We start from the raw sequence: 17676 nt of genomic DNA, 5'->3' as shown, positions 1-17676 counted from the left end.
TCCTACTTGGTCCAGTTCCTTTTGGAGCAATAGGATTTTCCCAAATGCACACCAAGGATTTCCCACAAGGGAAGAGGCCAGGAAGGACTGCACTTTTCCAGGGCTGCAGCATCACAGTACAAAAAAGAAGGCCACCAAATACTCCCTACTCATGATGAACCACCTCTATCTGAAGGTTTACAGGAATGCAAATTCAGGACATTCAGCTCATGCATTCATGTTTTGGGACTTGCGTGCAGATCCCTATGCAGAAGAGGCTGGATAATTTTCCTGATCCCTAAATTAAGTGCCATCATATAAATACTGCTATATAATATTCAGCCCAGCTAGCAGTTTCCACTTAGGAAGAAACCTAAGTGAGATTCACAGGGCTGAAGGAGGTTAGTGGGCAATGTGTGGGCAGTGCTGCGTAATGGAAGCTCGCACAGCACACATCCACACTGCATTTGGCTCTAGCCAAAATGAAGCCATGGTATCACTTTCATAAGCATCTGGTTTGCACTGATAAAAACAGTGATTCTTCCCCCAGGTACACCTATTACCAACATCTTATCTAAATGAGTAAGGAGTTTGTAGCGCCAGCTCTCTAGTTACTGAATGAAGAACAGGCTTTCCTGGGAGAGAGCTCTGAACAAAGCAGCAAAACAGAGAAGGCAAACAATAACCAACAGCTGCACCTATAACCCCAAACTAGGCAAAACCCACCCAGCACTAGCAGTAAACACTCAAAAGAATCATGAGGCAAAGTATGTAGGTCTGGTATTTGCAAACAGGGCAAATATAATCTACTAAAGGTTATAATCGTATTAAGGCATCCACTAGAGAGACCCAGGATTGCCACCAGTCCGATGGAGCCAGAACTACACTTGTAATTTTTGCATTTTCTCTCCATGGCTCTCTACCTTGATTTCCCCTGACCCAGCCAGAACTGAACGATGGTAGAAAGAAAAGTGTTCCCTACTTGCTTAAGCAGGCAAATCTAATAAAAGGCAAAATAATAATAAAAAATAATCCTGTAGACCAAATGGCACTACCATAAAGGTTCAGGGAGATGTGACTGTCTTTTCATGTGTACATGCCTCTTTGCACAACACAAAATCCTCGACATAATGGGAATTTGTGTATTTTTTTAATGACAATTGTTATTAGAAGGCAACAGGAGAGCAGAAGTGCCCTTTAGACTAGAGTATGAGGAAGGGATGCAAACACAGACCATGCAAAAGTTCAGTCATATCCAGGACAGTAAAAATGGCTAATGGAATTCAAATTAAACATGGCAAGTCCTTCAAAGGAGAAGTCAGACTGAATTACTGAGATACCAACTATCATTGTGTTATACTTCCCATACTTTCATGTCTTTCTTACCATTAACCTGCAGTTACCCCTCTCTGCCTCTTCCCCACTCTGACGTAGGCACAACAGAGCATTAGCAAAATTTCACGGGTGGAACAGTTGGAAGCTGGACACATTGAAAACCATATTGACAGTGACAGGTCCCTGGAATTAGCAGGGATTTTGATGCCTAACCTATTGTGTGTTTGCAAAACCCAATACCCACAGTTGCATCTTAGATAGATAGATATCTTAGATAGAAGTCTATCCGGTCCCTTGACATAGGTGCTTGGGGGTTGTTTATTCTTGTTTCTTTGCCCCCGGTTTCTCCCCTTTCTCTTTAAGTCCCCACCATTTCTTGGCCATTTTTTCCCAACAAAAACAATCAGTGTTTCTCAAGTTAAAAAAACAACTGAACTTTAAAAACAAATAATTAGAAACAGAAGTGTTACATAATGCAATTTAGCCCATAGTATATTGTTCTAAAAATCTGTGACTTACCAGTACTAAGGAAGCCAAAAACACCAACTCGGTAGTTTGCTGTCACGACAATGACGTTGCTGATGGCTGCTAAGTATGATCCATCTATGGTTGTCTTTCCTGCCTCAGCATTGTAACTCCCTCCATTGTGGAAGAACAGCAACACGGGCATTTTTTTCACCTGCCGTGACAACAACCTGGTTAATATTCCTGCAGCCAACTGCTTTTGGAAGTCATTCATGAGAACACAAGCATCTTCCCCATTAACGGTATCTAAGCCATTCATAGCTCTTGAACATGACCATAATGAAGGGATATCTGGCCATCTGCCTGAAATTCCAGGGGTAAACTGTCCACAATCACCTACACACCATTGAGAAGGACACTATGTCCAGTATATAAAGAGACTTAATGGCACCACTGTGTTCCACCAGCCAACAACTCTACCAGGTTAGCTCAAGGTGGGCCCATCCTGCTGACTTGGCTGACTGAGTGCGTGGGGGGCTCATCTTTGCTGTAACATCTGCTTTACACAATCACGCAGGAAGAGTTCAAACAAGTGGGAAACAGAAGAAGGAAAAGGCCTGTTGGGTTGTTTCATCTTGAGCAAGACTCACTCAACAGCTGTGCAGGGCTGCTCCCTGCTCTCAAGTCTTCCGTGGCTGAACACTGCCTAGTCTCGAAACTCTCTTGACAAGAGCTCCTCGTTGCTCCTTCTATCCCCATGGAGGTTCTCCCCTACTAGATACACAGAGGTGTTCTGTAGAGAGGACTTTGTCTCTGCACAGGTGAGACTCACCTTTCATGAAGCACAGAGGGAGCCTGCCCCAAGAGAGACCAGGAAGACTCCTGGGATGGGGAAGAGCTAGGAAGGGCTGCTGCCCCTGTTAGCACTCGTGGAGTCCCCTGATTTCACACAGAAATGGAGACTTTTTCCCAAAAGAGCACCACATCTGTGCAGATCCTCGCTGCACACACCGCAGGGCTGTAACCAGGCTGCTGCTGCACGAGCACCACAAAAGCAGAACTGCCCCAGGAGGAGACCTCAGCATTTACTAGCACATTACAGCTCTGTCAAGATGACACTTGGAAGAAATACCAGTGGAAATGTACAAAGGGGGGTTGTTTTGTTTTGTTTTTTTTCTTTTTTCCTTCCTGCAGCATAGAGCAGAATAACCTGCTCTGATGCTAGAAAGCTTTTCTCAAAGTGTAAACTCAGTTTTCCCTTCAGCACTTTCATCCCCTATTGCCCACTTTGGGAGTATCCTGATGGAGGCTTCTCTCTCCTCTGCTCAGCAGCAGGTTGTCCCACTTTCAGCTTTGGCAGCTGGTGGTGTTTTTTAAAGAAGGGCTGGTGGCCACTGCAGCAGCATCAAAGTACGTCTGAGGTTTGTTTTTCCCTGCAGCTAGAGAGTATTGGGCACTGTTACTGTTATTTTCTGGATGCAGATAAGCTAAACACAGCAGTCCCATCTGCTCTGGCAAAGGATGTCTCCAGCAAAAGTGCAACTGGCCGTGTGGGAGAAGCAGCAGAGAAATGAAGGTTGCAGACTCCTGCAAAATTAGCGGAGAGGAGTCAAACTCCCCTCAGCCGCCCTTAATGATTGCGTGCACTCCTCATCTATTTGGAGAATCACTTTGAAGGCTTGTTGTGAACACAATGTATCAAGAAAACCCAAGAAATTGCAAGCAGTGAAACATGCTGCTTTCTGTCAGGAACTTCTGCTCCTGAATAGTAATTGCCTAATTCACAGTGCCTTGTCCCTGGTTCCCATTTCTGCACCACATGCAGCACAGAGAGAGAGAGAAGGGTAAAGAAAAAGATGAAATAATCTGTTTTCACATAGAAACTCCTTCTAAAATACAACCACATCAAGCCCTGTCAGCTAAAACAGTGTTAAACAAGATGATGAGCCTGCTCCATCCCATCAGCTCAGCACAGGGAGACCCGAGGCTCCAGCTAGGCATTTCCCATGTGCTCACAGCCTGCATCGCACCATGACCTCCAGCTGCCCTGTAAGTTGTATATTACATTATGCTGAGCAACTTTACCCACTGCTGTAGTGATGAAAATCTTAAGAAAGGCAAAGCCGTGTGATAGAAGTTAAAAATGGCAAAACAAAGCCCACTGCAACAGATACAGAGCAGTTTAGGGAAAGATTTAGCACCGGGGCTGTGCCTAGTGCCAAGTGTCTGGACACAGCATTCCCATGTCTAGTCTGTGACAAGCAAGGATAGATCCCTCTCCTATCTGAAAGTGAACTGTCACGGCAAATAATTTGGGTTTTAATACCAAGGGATTTCAGCCTCAGAGCTCATGGATTTGGGCATTTTAGAAGTAGGCTGTTTAACATAATTGCCTTCCCATTTCTTGTTAGCCATTTTAATAGCATAGCACAATAATTTTCATGCTGTAATTGAATTATGCCTCACAATATGAGGTATTTCATTTTGTCTGTCTATCTATCTATATATTTGGTAGCCAACTAATTTTTTACTATACCTTAGCTGCTGGATAATGCATTCAAGTGAATTTTCCCCAATCCTTGTTCTCAACTAAGTTCAGCCAACCACTGCAATTAAATCTGTGAGGCAGACGAAGCGCAAGAACTTAGCTAAAGCCGCTGGAGCCGGTCCCTTCACCCCCCACCACTTGGTACAAGGCTTAGGTGCAGCACCACAGTGTCACTGCCAGCCTGCAGTGGGGCACACGCAGTAGCTGGGTAGAGTGGGAACAGCACGTTCCTCTCAGACAGGCCACAGCTACCATGGGGTTACTGCCCAGTGCAAGGGTTTGCTCCATACTCAGCAACAAAACACAGTTAGTCTCGCTTTAAGATGTCAGTCTCACTTTAAGATGTAAAATCTGTGCAAGACTTCCAGCTGCGACATGGTCAGGTGGCTCCCTAGCTTAGCTAGAAGGGGAGTGTCTTTGGGGAGCCCAACAGCTCCACCGTGGTCTCATGAGGTCTCACCTCCAGGGCGAGAGAATTTCAGCATCCATCAGGAAGCTGCAAGTCAGGTGGAAGTCTGAAAGGCTTCATAATATTCTGTCTTCCATCTGTCTTCTCCATCCCTCTGTAAAACACTTATTGAGCTACGTGGCAGGGACAGATGTCCCCACGCCAGGCAACCTCCACTGCTTTTACTACTGTATAATATTGCTCTGTAAAGAATTGAGTGCAAAAAGGATGATGTGATAAGGATGGGAATAATACACACAGGGGGTGGGAGAAGAGGAGAAAGGGTACATTTTCTGTTCTTATTTAGTGGAGAATTTAAACTCTTGATGTTACATTTGAACCCCTTGTAAATCAAGCTGAAGCACAGCTTTGCTTTGCTAGTGTGACAGGTGGTGATGGTTATGGGTGGAAAAAAGTCTCTCAGAAGTGCCAGTTTTATTTGGAGGGTTACGTGGTACATGTAGCTATGGAAGCAAAATGAGGTGATGTCATTCACCTTCTTCACTGCTTGACATTTAAATTGTCCTTCGGTGGCAGACAGCAGTCCCCGCACCGTGCCCTTGCTCAGGCTGAGTGCTCCTTAATGACCTCTGCCTTCGCTGCTGTCCAGGAGATTTTATATTCAGTATTTACTAGGTAATTTGACTTTCCACGGGCTGAAAATATATAACTACAGGTCTCTATTTGTGAGTAAAAAGTCGAGCTCACCACAAAAAGAAACAGGAAAATACCATGCCTTCTGCTCCCAGCTACTTCTACAAAACCAGAAGTTTTGGTTCTCTCTTGGGCTAGACTTACACGTGTGAAACTGATTGACTTGGTCGGATCTACTTCTACCTTACATCTGTACAAAAGACAGGAGGGATTCTGTTCACAGCATCACTAAGGAGGAAAGACGAGCCTGTTTAGTCTGTCAGATGGTAGAAAATATAACGCTTCCAAATAAGCTATCTGGCAAGCAGCGCTTAAGCGGAGATGGCAAACTGCCTGGGACAGTGACCTGATGTTTTCAATAAGCAATGACTGCACTGGAGGCACAATGACAATCTGATGCTGCAGGGAGAAGACAGACTGCTGGTCGTTCTGGTGATTAGAAAGCGCCTGCAAGGGACCCCAAATGCTGCCGTCAGATAGCTAGACCGGCTCTTTCCAGACACGCAGTGTGACAGACTCATAGGTTTCTGTTACAGCTCCCACCACCTTCTGAAAATGGCCAGTACTGTGGAAAGAAAGAGTTTTCTTTTCCTGTGCTCTGGGCCCACTCGTCAATGGGATTCACGTAATATTCAGCATCTTTATCCCCAGCCCCCCATGGGTTTGGCCAATTATCTAAGCTTGGCTTTAACTTGAAGCTTTATTTTATATCTGTTTAGAATGAGAAAGGCAAGAGCTTTCAAATGACAATTTCTCAGATAGTACCATTGGCCCAGTCATCTTTAAAATGTCTATTTTTATGCTCTGTGGGCTGAGCACAAATCTAGCATTGCTTTCTACCCTCATTCCTCGACAGAGCTTCCACAAATGTCAACAGGGGAACGGTAAAGATGAGGGTGAAAAAACTCATCTGCTGCTGCTTACCTGGCGGTAAGTGTTGATGTGACCTGTTGTATTGCATTATCATCTCCTGCACAGCCAGCCTCATTTCAGGCACCTTGCCATTTCTGTCTTTAATTTGTCCTTTGCTGCCACTTCCTTCTTGTTTTTTTGTTTCCCTCTTTCTCTCCCTCTATTGTCTCTCTAGCTTTTTAATTTTCTACCCTCCTAGTTACCCAAACAGCTCACTGAAAGCCTATAGGGAATACTCTTGCACCAGTGAAAACAACAGAGTATCTAATTTAACCTTGCAGGGCTTGGTGAACAACAAGTGAAAAACAATCATTCATGCCACTTTAAAGTACTTTGAAAAGAGACAGTGCTCAGCTACAAAAAAATTCATCTCATCTCTTACTTACAGTGGTGGCAGGAACAAAGACATTCAGATATAGGCAGTCTTCACTGACAAAGTGTGACGGGGCCTCTCCATCTCCTGGCTGCCAACAAGCTGCCCTAAAGACACAGATTGAGAAAATTACAATAAAAAGACTTGTACTCCTTTTACACTGTTGCTATTTCCTTATATTTTGATGTATTATGTTTATAAAATCTTTAAATCTGTAGATCTCAACCACATTTAAAACTATGCTCACCCATACCTTGGTAACATATACCGGGTTTGTATACACACACACACAAATAATAATACATTGTATTTTCATGTCTAGAATCCTTCCCTCAGAAAACCAGCCTCATTTTAAAAAGAGCAGAACTTTAAAATAAGCCTTCAGAAAACTCACATAAACTGCACAAAATTAGCACCAGATGTAAGGGAAGCAGGACTGGGGGTCTCAGGCACAGGTCTCCCCCCACGATTGCCTGCACAGCTATGTCATACACTCTTTTGCTGAAATGCCAGTTATTTATTTTAATTTCTAATAGTCTGTGGCCTACATTTATTTATATTTATTTTAATTTCTAATGGTCTGTGGTAAAAAAAATGGTAATTTTAAAATTTTAATGCATTTTTTTAAATCTCTTTGCTCTAAGCACTGTAGCAGACCATTAACAGTGCCATGCAATGTTAAAAGTAACCTTTCAACAGGAATTCAGCAGCCAGCCACATATAGAAAATAATTTTCTGGCCATCGTCTGTATGTAACACATATGCTCAAGCTCTCTCCACAACAAGAATCAGGTGGATGATTTTTGCAGTTCAGATATAAATTATGTTAAAGCCATTTCCTTCTACATCACAGCTATATTTATATCACATCATGAGTTATGGAAAAATATGACAACTTATTAGGGAAAAAGCCAAAAGAGGATATGGAAAAGACAGTAATATCTCAGAGAAATATTTCTAAATTATCGTTCACACTGAACATGTGAAGAATTTAATAGAAAACTACAAAGACAAGGACCAGCTTTAATGCAATTGTATAAAATCTTTCCGTAAGGAAGGTTCCTAGGATGGTGATATCACTCAACAGCTTTCACACTGACAGTGAAGCACGTCATCTCCAACCAAAACTGCTGAAGCCATTTTAGGCAGACAAAACACAAATTCCCAGGTAGGAACCTGGCCAGGACAGCAGATCTAAGGCTATTCACCACACAGCTTTCCCTGTGGAAAGCACGAATCATCACCTGTGCTCATGGCTATTTTTTTAGCAACTCCTCAAGACTCCCAACACCTCCAACTCCCAGGATCTCCTCATGCCAGGATCGACTCCAGGGAAAGGCTGCCACCTGCTGAAGCAAGTCCACAGCTCCTCCAGCAGCTGGACCAAAAACTGGAGTGTTTTTTGGTTGGGTTGGTTTGTTTTGTGGTGTTTGTTTTTTTTTTTAAAGTCTTTTATCCAGGCTGATAAATAAAGATTTCTTTTCCATCAGTAATAGCACTGTATTAATGTGAATTTCTTATATACTAATATCGTGCAACACCAATATAGAGTCCTAAAAAATATAGTTGTCAACACTTTCTGTGCACATAGACAGTGAGGTCCCTTAGGTTTTCCAAGTGCACTTCCACAGTGGTAATCTCAAGGAATTATTTTTTTAGCCTTAAAAATATAATAGAAGATAACGGCCAAGTTCCTCATTGGCCTAAGGAAGCACTGAGAATTCAAAAGATAGGAGCAGGTTACCTAAGGTCCCTAAGTTGCTTTGAAAATCTCAGCCAGGCTGCTCATCGCAACACCAGATCTTCAAAGAGAGACCACAGAGGCAGACGGGTCTCACCCAAGTCCTAGCAGGCACCATGCTGTGGCTGCAGACACAAGTGCTGATGGGCTGTGTGCTAACCTAACATCACCGTGCACCTGAGGAGACAAAAAGCCACGTCCCACCAGACCCCTCCAATGTACACAGGGCTGTGTGGCTACTGTGGTTATGCTGTTAACACCTCCACAACTCAGCTGCAACCTGAAGGATGAGACCACTAAAGGTTAGATGATCTTTCAGCTCCCCAAGACACCACCACATCTCTTTTCACTCAGATAATCTCAAGCTTTGCTTGAAAACTGGAGACAAAGCCTGAGTAAGGGAGGGTTCAAATAGCTGACGGGTCTCTAAACCTGTAGCCTCAGGGTGTGTTTCACCAAAGCAGGTGGTGATTCACTTCAGGCTGCAGGGTATCATCCTCCCAGCTCTCTTGCAAAAATCTATAATTTCCTTAATCATGTAAACTCTTGGCCAGATCATCTGGCTCAAGTAGTGCATCATTAACCACACGAGGACCACTCTCCATGCCAGGAAATAAATAGGACTGCATGGCCAGCCATGACTGGAAGGATAACTGTCACAATGCATACAGTCCCCTGGACATGTGATGAATTATTAAAATTTCCAGAGAAATATTCAAGGAAGTTAGGTGAATCTGAAGTTGAGTATATGTGGCACATTTCTCTTACAGGAGGAGATCGGGTGTTGTTGAGTGAGGAGGAAGCAAGAGGTCCCTGGGATCCAGGAGTGTTTTTAACTGTTACACCAGGAGACCACAATTACTCTCTAACTGCATGGGCTGCCTACTGGGCAGGAGGCATAAATCCTCAGGAGAGAGGAGAACTGCTGGTAATTGAAACTAGCAGTCTCTCTGGGTTAACTATGTCAGTGCAGAAAGCAGCGTGCATACAGGCAACCTACGAGTGAGATCCTACAGGGAAATCTCCAATGCAATCCCCTGTTGATCCAGTGAGACTAACCCCTTTCCTTTGTGGACTCCTGGAAAGTCTTATGATACATGTTGCAGACATTCAAAAATGCCTGCAATCCAAGAGAGATGGTGCTCGTGGTCATGGACGGGGTCAGCAGAATAACAACCTTGCATGGGATGAGCTTGCACAAGAAATAGTTGAATACAGGTGTCTCATGAGCTGAACCATAAAGTCACCCACAGAAAGGCTACCAGACATGGTATCTACTATCCATGACAAGTCCATCAACACTTCACAGCCCAAATGAGGTGAAGGGTCAAAGGAAAGACCCAGATATGACAAGGAACGAAGTGACCTACAACATCAAGCTCAGGAACTGGGAGTCTCCCAGTTCTGGTTACATGGTGCTTCTAAGGATGCCCTCTGTAAATTAGTTCAATCTTTAACTGCAGTAAAGGAAAATAAAGGAAATAAGGGAAAAGAGAAAACTGGTGTCTTTTCACAATCTCAGAAAAAGACTGTCTCGAAGTGAGCATTTACCCTATGCACCAAGACAGGACTTGATAGATTTGATGGAATCCCCGGCAAAAGACTTGTATCCCTGGGGAGGGCAGTGAGCCATCCTACCCGGCAGATACCACTGATGTATTGGCTCTCTGGAAAATACCCTTGGCAGCAGCAGCAAACTCAGGGATCAACGGGGCAGTAGCAGACTTGGAAAAATGCATTGAATCAACACTCATCGTATTTTACCCTCATTTTAAATAATTCTGCCGGTTGCATTTTCAACCAAGCATTTCCCATCTTTTGTCTTGCCAAAACCCCCAAATGAACAGCCCGTGGGCACGAACTACACATGGATGGAAGGATTAGCCTGTGTTGAACTTGAATGTAATATTGTCTCTAATTTTAGCTGTAACATGGTTTCTAATGTGTATGATTATCTGCAACCCTAAATTTTGAAAATGACATACAGATTTGTGTTATTATCTCTCACCTTGACAACACAATTCCCCTTGATTTATAATCAAGAGAACGCAGAATGGCCATGGGCCCAAGCTTATGTAAATATACTGGAAGTGTTGGGATACCAACCAAAAGTAAGGCCAATCTGAATCTTGCTGTTAAATGGGAATTAAAGTCACCTGAGACAACCATGAATTTTCTGAAATGTTAGCACTCCAAACAATGTCTGGAGAAACTTGCAATTTTCTCATGGGGAAAACAGGGTGTAGAGCTATTATTTGATTTCCTGGTTGTAGAACGCAAATTGGGGAATTTGTGTACGATGGGGTGGCCATAAACAGAAGAATATATACTTCTAAATGTACCTGTGCCTAACCTAAATGTCTGCAGTAGCACTGCACAACATCACTTTTCACAGGGAAGAATGGACCATCACAAATTATAGTAAGAATCAACATACCCCATTTCTAAAAGGAACTAAAGGCGACATCATTTCATTAGGATGCAACCTCCAACAGCTCAGCCACCTATTGAATTGTCTGCTTGTACCCTTAACAATGGCCCCTACTTAATCCATAACGTTTCTGTGATCCAACCAGCATGTGCACCATTCCCAAAGACCTCTTATGCAGAATGGTAGGCATGACTGCACACGCAAACTCCCCCCCCACCCCACCCCCCCCACCCCACCCCCGAAGTGAACAAAAAGGGATGTGACTGGTATTTTGGGAACAGGATTGGGAGTTCTAAATAGCATAGACTCAGAAGTATTAATGAGCGAACTGGTTGCAGTAACCAGTGATTTGAACAAATTGAACCATCCTGTACGAATTTCCCTTTTGGCTTTAGCAAATAATGGCTTTTATCAGACATATTGCCTTAATGGGAGGGAATTGATCAAAAGGACCACCAACTGATGGTAGATGCATTTGGAGAAATCCAAAGTAATGTTTCTTTGGCTCTTAGTTGTATCCAAGCTCAATTGTGGACACAGTCGAGGACGGCTGCAATCATAAGGGAAGGTGAAGAGGGCACCTTGCCCACTGAAATTCAAAAGGTAATTTGGGATAATGCAATTGAATTTGAAAAGGAATTCCAATCCTGGTGGTATTTGTTCAGTCTCATCAGCAATACAGCCACAGCCTTTGTTCTGACCATATGCAATACCTCAGTATATACCATATACCCAGTCATTGCGTTAGGATTGAACCTCAATGGAACTGTACTCCATCCACTGGAGCACAGAGCATGGGCCCAACGAAATGGGAATAAATGTCAAACTGTTGATGTTAACACATGCATTGTGCGAAAACAACAAGGATTCACTTGTGGAAGTAATACCATCAAAGCCCAAGATATTTGTCTTGATACAGAGCAAAACATTTGTCATTTTGAAATGCATCTGATGAATATCCTGAAATGGTGCTTGTATATATTGGGAAAGGGTGTGTTTGCATGAGATCTTCTTGTAGCGTTCTTTTCATAAATGATATAGTGATGGATATTAATGATTATTTGAATCTTTGTGTTTGTAACTTTACTAGCATTATTGGCAATTATTTAGCTCCTGTTGCTATTGATACTAACTCTTTTACTTTTTGTCTTGGTGATATATGTGAAAATCTGGAGCATGATGAAACAATTATCCTATGTACTATCTCTACTGAACAGGCACGCATTTGACACTCCCAATGTATATGCTCTTGATACTCCATGTAACATTAACCCCTAAATGCCCTCATGTGAAGCTTGAGTGACAATAGTCATGGGGTGGATTATGTGGGAAAATCACCTTGAGGGGGGAATTAGAGAAAAAACGGGTCCTAACAGAAGTATAGTATTACAGAAAGATTTTTTAGAGTAAAATAGAGCTATCACCTTCAGGATGGTTGGCATGCTTGGAATCTACATCAACCACAGTTCCCTAAACCACACAACCTGCTATCCTAGAGGAGCAGTGGAGGGTGGAGTAGGAGCGGAGTGGGAGCGGAGGCACCACAGCCAGGCTCTGCTGTGCTCCCTGCAGAACTGAGAACTTGATTGTACCGTACAGTTGATAAGCTGCATAACGGCTGCCAAATGGAAAATATATGAGGTGGTGTCCATTGCTAGGCCAACAACTGTGGTAAAGACCAAGCAGGAGCTTCATTATCTGCGAGAGAAGGTCGGAAACGTGGCCCGTTCAGCACTTCAAGGTAGATGAGCTCAACAAGAACGTAAATAAAGAGCCTTCTGATGAGGACGTGCTAACTGCTTAAAGAAAACAAACTGCTGAAGAGATAAAATTCAAGGATGCTAGGGTAAAATAATTGTGGTAGTGGGAGATCGTGACCTCCAACTCAAATGCCCCCCTTCCCTGAAGACAGTGAAGACAGCTCCACTTGGGGAGCATGCGCAGTAAATTTAAAATGAACTGTATCTTTAAATGAAAGCAAGAGAACTTTGCACCAATCATAATAAAGGAATGTATGACTAGAGTCACTCAGGCTCCACCTGAGAGTAAAGAGAAGCATAAGAAGTGAATGAATGAGAGGAGAAGGGGGAAGACACCACCAAGACGGACTCCTGGGACCGGCCGATGGGCTGAGCCTTGCTTCTCCCCCCTTGGGACCCCTTGGGTGAGACTGAAACCAAGTGCTTCTTCCAGAGACTTAGAAATATCTCTACAGAGTTACTTTTTAATATTTGTAGCCAGGCTGTATTGTTTCTAACTCTTCCGTGCATTTTACACTTTATAACATTTTATTTGCATGTGCCTTTTTTGCAGACAGTCACTGTCACCGGCAATCAAAAGAACTTGTCTATCTGTTGCACAAATAAAACTGCACCGTTAAGCAGCTGGTCATTGCAGTTTCTCATTGAAGGCGACCAAACCTCAGAGTGTGGCTGTGCTAGCTCATGAGCACGACTGGGCTGGCAGTGCAGACTGCTATCAGTGCATCCAGACCTGTGGTAGTTTAATATACTTATTAAATGTGACTGGACTGATTGTGGTATTTTCCATCCCCTTTAATGCAACAATAACACAGGATCTCTGTAGACCTCAGGTCCATATTAGCTGCCTTGGAAGCTCTTGTGTTGTTAAACCTCAACTCACAGCCCTGATTTCTTCAACTTCCTCTGCAGAAAGTTCACCAAGTTGTTCCACCAGACCCCCTCCCTTTGACTGTTCTGCACCTTCAGTCTTCTGTTTCTTGTTTCTATCATTCTTTTTTTTATTCCCTGCAGCTTCTCATGCCCGCCACAAAACAGTCTGCTTTTTATTGATAGGAACACAATCAGGTACCAGCTCCCCTGTATCACCTTCCTACGTACCTGTGCAGCATGGCTCGCTCAGATGAGTTTTGTGTGTGCTGTAGTTTGCTTTCTGTTATGTGGAGCAGGGATGCACTGGGAGAAAGACCTTGTAAAAAACACTCCATGCTCATATCTTGTTTCTTGTTGTTGCTGCTTTTCTATTCATTGTAGGTTGCTGGGTTTTTTAAAGAAATTCACTGTCCTAACATGTTGCACATCACAGATATACTAAGTAGTATCACCCAAAGCCCCTTTTCTTTAAGAAATAGACATTCACGATTTGTCATTTCAGTTCCACAATGCAAAAAAATTAAGACTCATATTATAAGACTAAATGAAACGAACATGCACACAAAGCCTATGTCCGTAGTGTGCCTCCAGCCTAAACTCACCAACAGTGATGTCTGTACAGCCCTGGAGAGCCAGGGCCAGCCAATGGGAAACATTAGACATAGGGACTTAAGAGAAATTTAGCACATCTGCTTATACAGTTCCTAGCGCTCATTTCCTCTTAAGGCATTACCTAAAACATGTATAACTTCTGTACTTCTGTCCAAGGCATTCAACAAGTATTTGGTTTTTAATAGTTTTTGGACAGAGAAGAGTCTCTAGGTCCTTCAGCCTAGGCAGAGAATTTCTATGAGACCCCCACAGCTTCTGGTTACATTAGCATTCAAGTACCCCTGTTTGATTAAATATTCTACAAATTTATGGCTCAGCCTGAGCAAAATTTATCTGTATAAATATTATAAATCCCTATATAAATACTCAGGATGAAAATGGATTGACAGCAGTCTGTCAGTGGGGAATTATGCATACATCCAAGGCAATGTACAAGAATCTGCCTTTTTTCTTGAGGTGCTTGCGTGCATTAACATATAGATGGAGAAATTATTCATTTTGCTGAACAAAGTCCCAAACTTGTATTAAACTGTACCCTATAGGTTCTTTTGCAAGAAAGGACATGAATATTGTGGCCATCACTCCAGCTACTTTCACACTCCTGGATGGACTAGCACTTCTGCAGATGATCAGAGGGGTTTCTTACCGAGCCACAGTAGCATTCCAGGCTTCCACCCAAGCAAACGGCTCTGGAGGACTGAAGCGCCTGTCTGCCAGGGGGGGTGCAGCGTACGGGATCCCCAGGAACTGGCTGATATTTCTCCACTCTGAGCCAATATGTATCACCTGGGATTTGCCCATCAGATCTCCATGGGATGGGATGTACACAGATGGGGTTAAATCTGATTCAGAAATGGGCAGGAATAAATCTATTGGGGGGGTACAGAGAAAAAATAATTTGCTTTTTCAAGTTAGTACCATTTTAGGAATTAAAATTAATCCCATTCCCCTTAATTTTAAACTGTGAAGTGTCTAATTCACTTTAAATGGAACAGAGATAATTTGTGTTATTCTCTCCCTATTAAATAATTCATGCTATGCTAGATGTTACCTACTGGATATGAACATTTAACTTTTCAAACCCCTACTCTTCCACATCAGACATCCCATTAGAATACAAATCCAAGCATTTCTACAAAAAGAGATTTTCAGACTTCCCTCGCCCAGGTCTAAAATGCACAACGTTAAACCTTTAAACATTTATGGCAAGTCAGAGAGAGGAAAGATAACCACACAGCTCATTGGTCTGGGCTCTTACCAGGAAAGACTTGTACTTCCCTTTCCAGTAGCTGTTGCATTATGTGATTCAGAAGAGCTTCAACAGAAGGCAATGAGCATAACCCATTTCCAAACTCCCTGCAGTCCTGTGCAGGTACTGCTGTTCTTGGAGTGGGAAACACCAGTGCAAGTGCTCACCAAGTCAGTCACGTAACACGCCAGAGAAGGGAATGCAAGTGCAGGGTACCAGAGAGCCTTCATCACCCTTGCTCGCCTCACACTCTGTTGTGAATACTGCCATTTTTTCCCATAGAACTTATGCTAGTATCTACATTTTAGATCAAACGTAATTGCTATCTGAATTTATTTTTTACTTGCAGAAAATTATGAAATATTAAGGGGCTATAGTTTGATCCAATTATTATTTTTTTTTTTAATGTAAGGATTATCTGAATCATTGGCTATCTATGCAAAGAAGAGGCTTTTCAATAATACCTTTTTCAATAATACAAAACCAGAACAAAGTGATACCTCATACTACTTCTTTCCTAAACCAGTGTATTTGATAGTCAGGAACCAAATTTTAAGTCATGTGACTAAACCCAAACCTGTACAGAAATAGGCAAACACTTTAGTCTAGCTTTTATGACTCAGTTTGTGATTCTGCCTCAGTTGACATCCATAAACCCCTTTTTTTCTCATTGAGTTTGAACCTAGGAGGTTCTCATTGATTTGTCAATTCTTCACAGAAATTTCAGTGAAAATAAAATAAACAAAACCTACAGTTACAAATAAGTACACAGCCAAACAATAGAATTTTTACCTGTCTACACAACTTCTATTTCTCTTAAATAATTTTCACTTGTTTAAAATACTAGTTCATCTTGGTTTAGGGGTTTTGGTTTGGTTGATTTTGTTCATTTGTTTGTTTTCTCCAGAGATGCTCCTTAAGACTTTCAAGTGACAGTAGGATTTCAGCACTCTCTGTGTTATTCTCAGAGTTTAAAAGGAAAAACATATAGAAACATCTGCAGACGAACAGGAAGGACATGGACTTTCATTACTAGTTTTTGTTTGGTTTTACCATTCTGCATTTCTGAAAAAATCTTTCATAGACTAGACTTTCTTTATTATACCTACTTCAACATTAGATGCCAATACTGATTTCCTGCATTTTTATAAAAAGTATTTGTGGATATTTTCCCATCTCATTTGGCTGTAACTCCAGTGAAACAGCAATGGACAATTGTCTAGAAGATATCCATGTTGCTTTAAGTCTAGTGAGGATTTCACAAGAATTGTGCCCAGGCCAGCACAGTTGAGTTCCTTCTTCCACAGCCTTAGCTTGCTCTTACCTTTTCTCCTATAAATATATGTAGCTGGCTCTTTCAATAAAACCCGGCAGCTGTGCCCTTGCAGGCCATGCGTGCATATCTGTGTATCAGGGTAGAAAAGGCATCTTACTGCTGAAGGCAGGATTTCCAGTGTAACCATCGTACATGACTGGTTCTTTGAACAAGCTGTGAGGTGAAACATGAAGAAAAAGAGCAGATAAAAATGTATTCTTAAAGTGGTTTTATGGCATTGTTGTAAGATACTTCAAAGAAAAAGTTTACAACAGGTCAAGCAACAAGGATATGAAGTAGGTCTAAAGCAGAATAATGGGACATAAATGTCTTCAGATTCCTAAAACATTCTCCAAAATAGCCAAAGGACAAAAGGCTATATTTGCTTTAAAATGGAGCAACACGGCAAGAGAACTGTTATCACAGGTTTTTAGGAGAAGAAAAACATCTTTTAATAAAGCACTGAGGACATCAGCTGAATTGAAACAGCCCCCAGGGAGCCCCAAGGAAAGGTTTCAGAATAAGAAAAGCAATCCTCTCGCTCATCCCAGTTTGTACTCAGAGCTGGATATCCAACACTTTCACTTTAGAAGAGCTCCTTCAAACAGTCACAGCAAAAGGAAAAAGCAGTAAGTTACACTGCTCACCTTCATGAGGTGAGGACCATCTACGGCAAAAAGGAGGACCACTCCATGGACCATCTTCTGCAGTAGGTGGGAACTTTTCCTGATTTCTACTACTCTGTGGCACTGAGAATTTACCAGTCATGTGAAGTTAAAGGACTCTTTGCTGTCTAGTCAGGGTATTGATTAAGGCAGTTTCCTTTGTTGTTACTACAGCCCAACTCCTGCTTTATCCCAGCTCTCGATTAACCTGCCCTCACGCACCACAGCTACAGGTAATGGTAGATGGCTCTACTATCTGCCTCACTCAATGAGCTTCCCTTAAATATTCTTTAGAAAATAATGACATCATCCTTTT

At 42.4% G+C, this 17676-nt stretch overlaps 1 protein-coding gene across 5 annotated transcripts in view; it reads right to left on the bottom strand.

The window, feature by feature from the left end:
- TG (thyroglobulin) overlaps nucleotides 1-17676 on the bottom strand; it is a 164404-nt gene that overhangs the window by 71751 nt on the left and 74977 nt on the right. For 4 of the 5 annotated variants that reach the window (XM_080377856.1, XM_080377858.1, XM_080377857.1 and 1 more), the window contains 4 exons: nucleotides 16705-16869; nucleotides 14778-15000; nucleotides 6728-6821; nucleotides 1834-1993 (listed from right to left, as the gene is read on the bottom strand). In XM_080377856.1, the coding sequence (XP_080233982.1) occupies nucleotides 1834-1993; nucleotides 6728-6821; nucleotides 14778-15000; nucleotides 16705-16869 (642 nt within the window). Of the gene's footprint in view, nucleotides 1-1833; nucleotides 1994-6727; nucleotides 6822-14777; nucleotides 15001-16489; nucleotides 16870-17676 lie in introns of those variants that run through there. The other variant, XM_080377860.1, reaches the window with a different exon arrangement.

This window comes from Falco punctatus (genome assembly GCF_963210335.1).
Source record: "Falco punctatus genome assembly, chromosome: 3".
Lineage (NCBI taxonomy): Eukaryota > Metazoa > Chordata > Aves > Falconiformes > Falconidae > Falco > Falco punctatus.
This window is presented reverse-complemented; position numbering and strand designations above follow the sequence as displayed.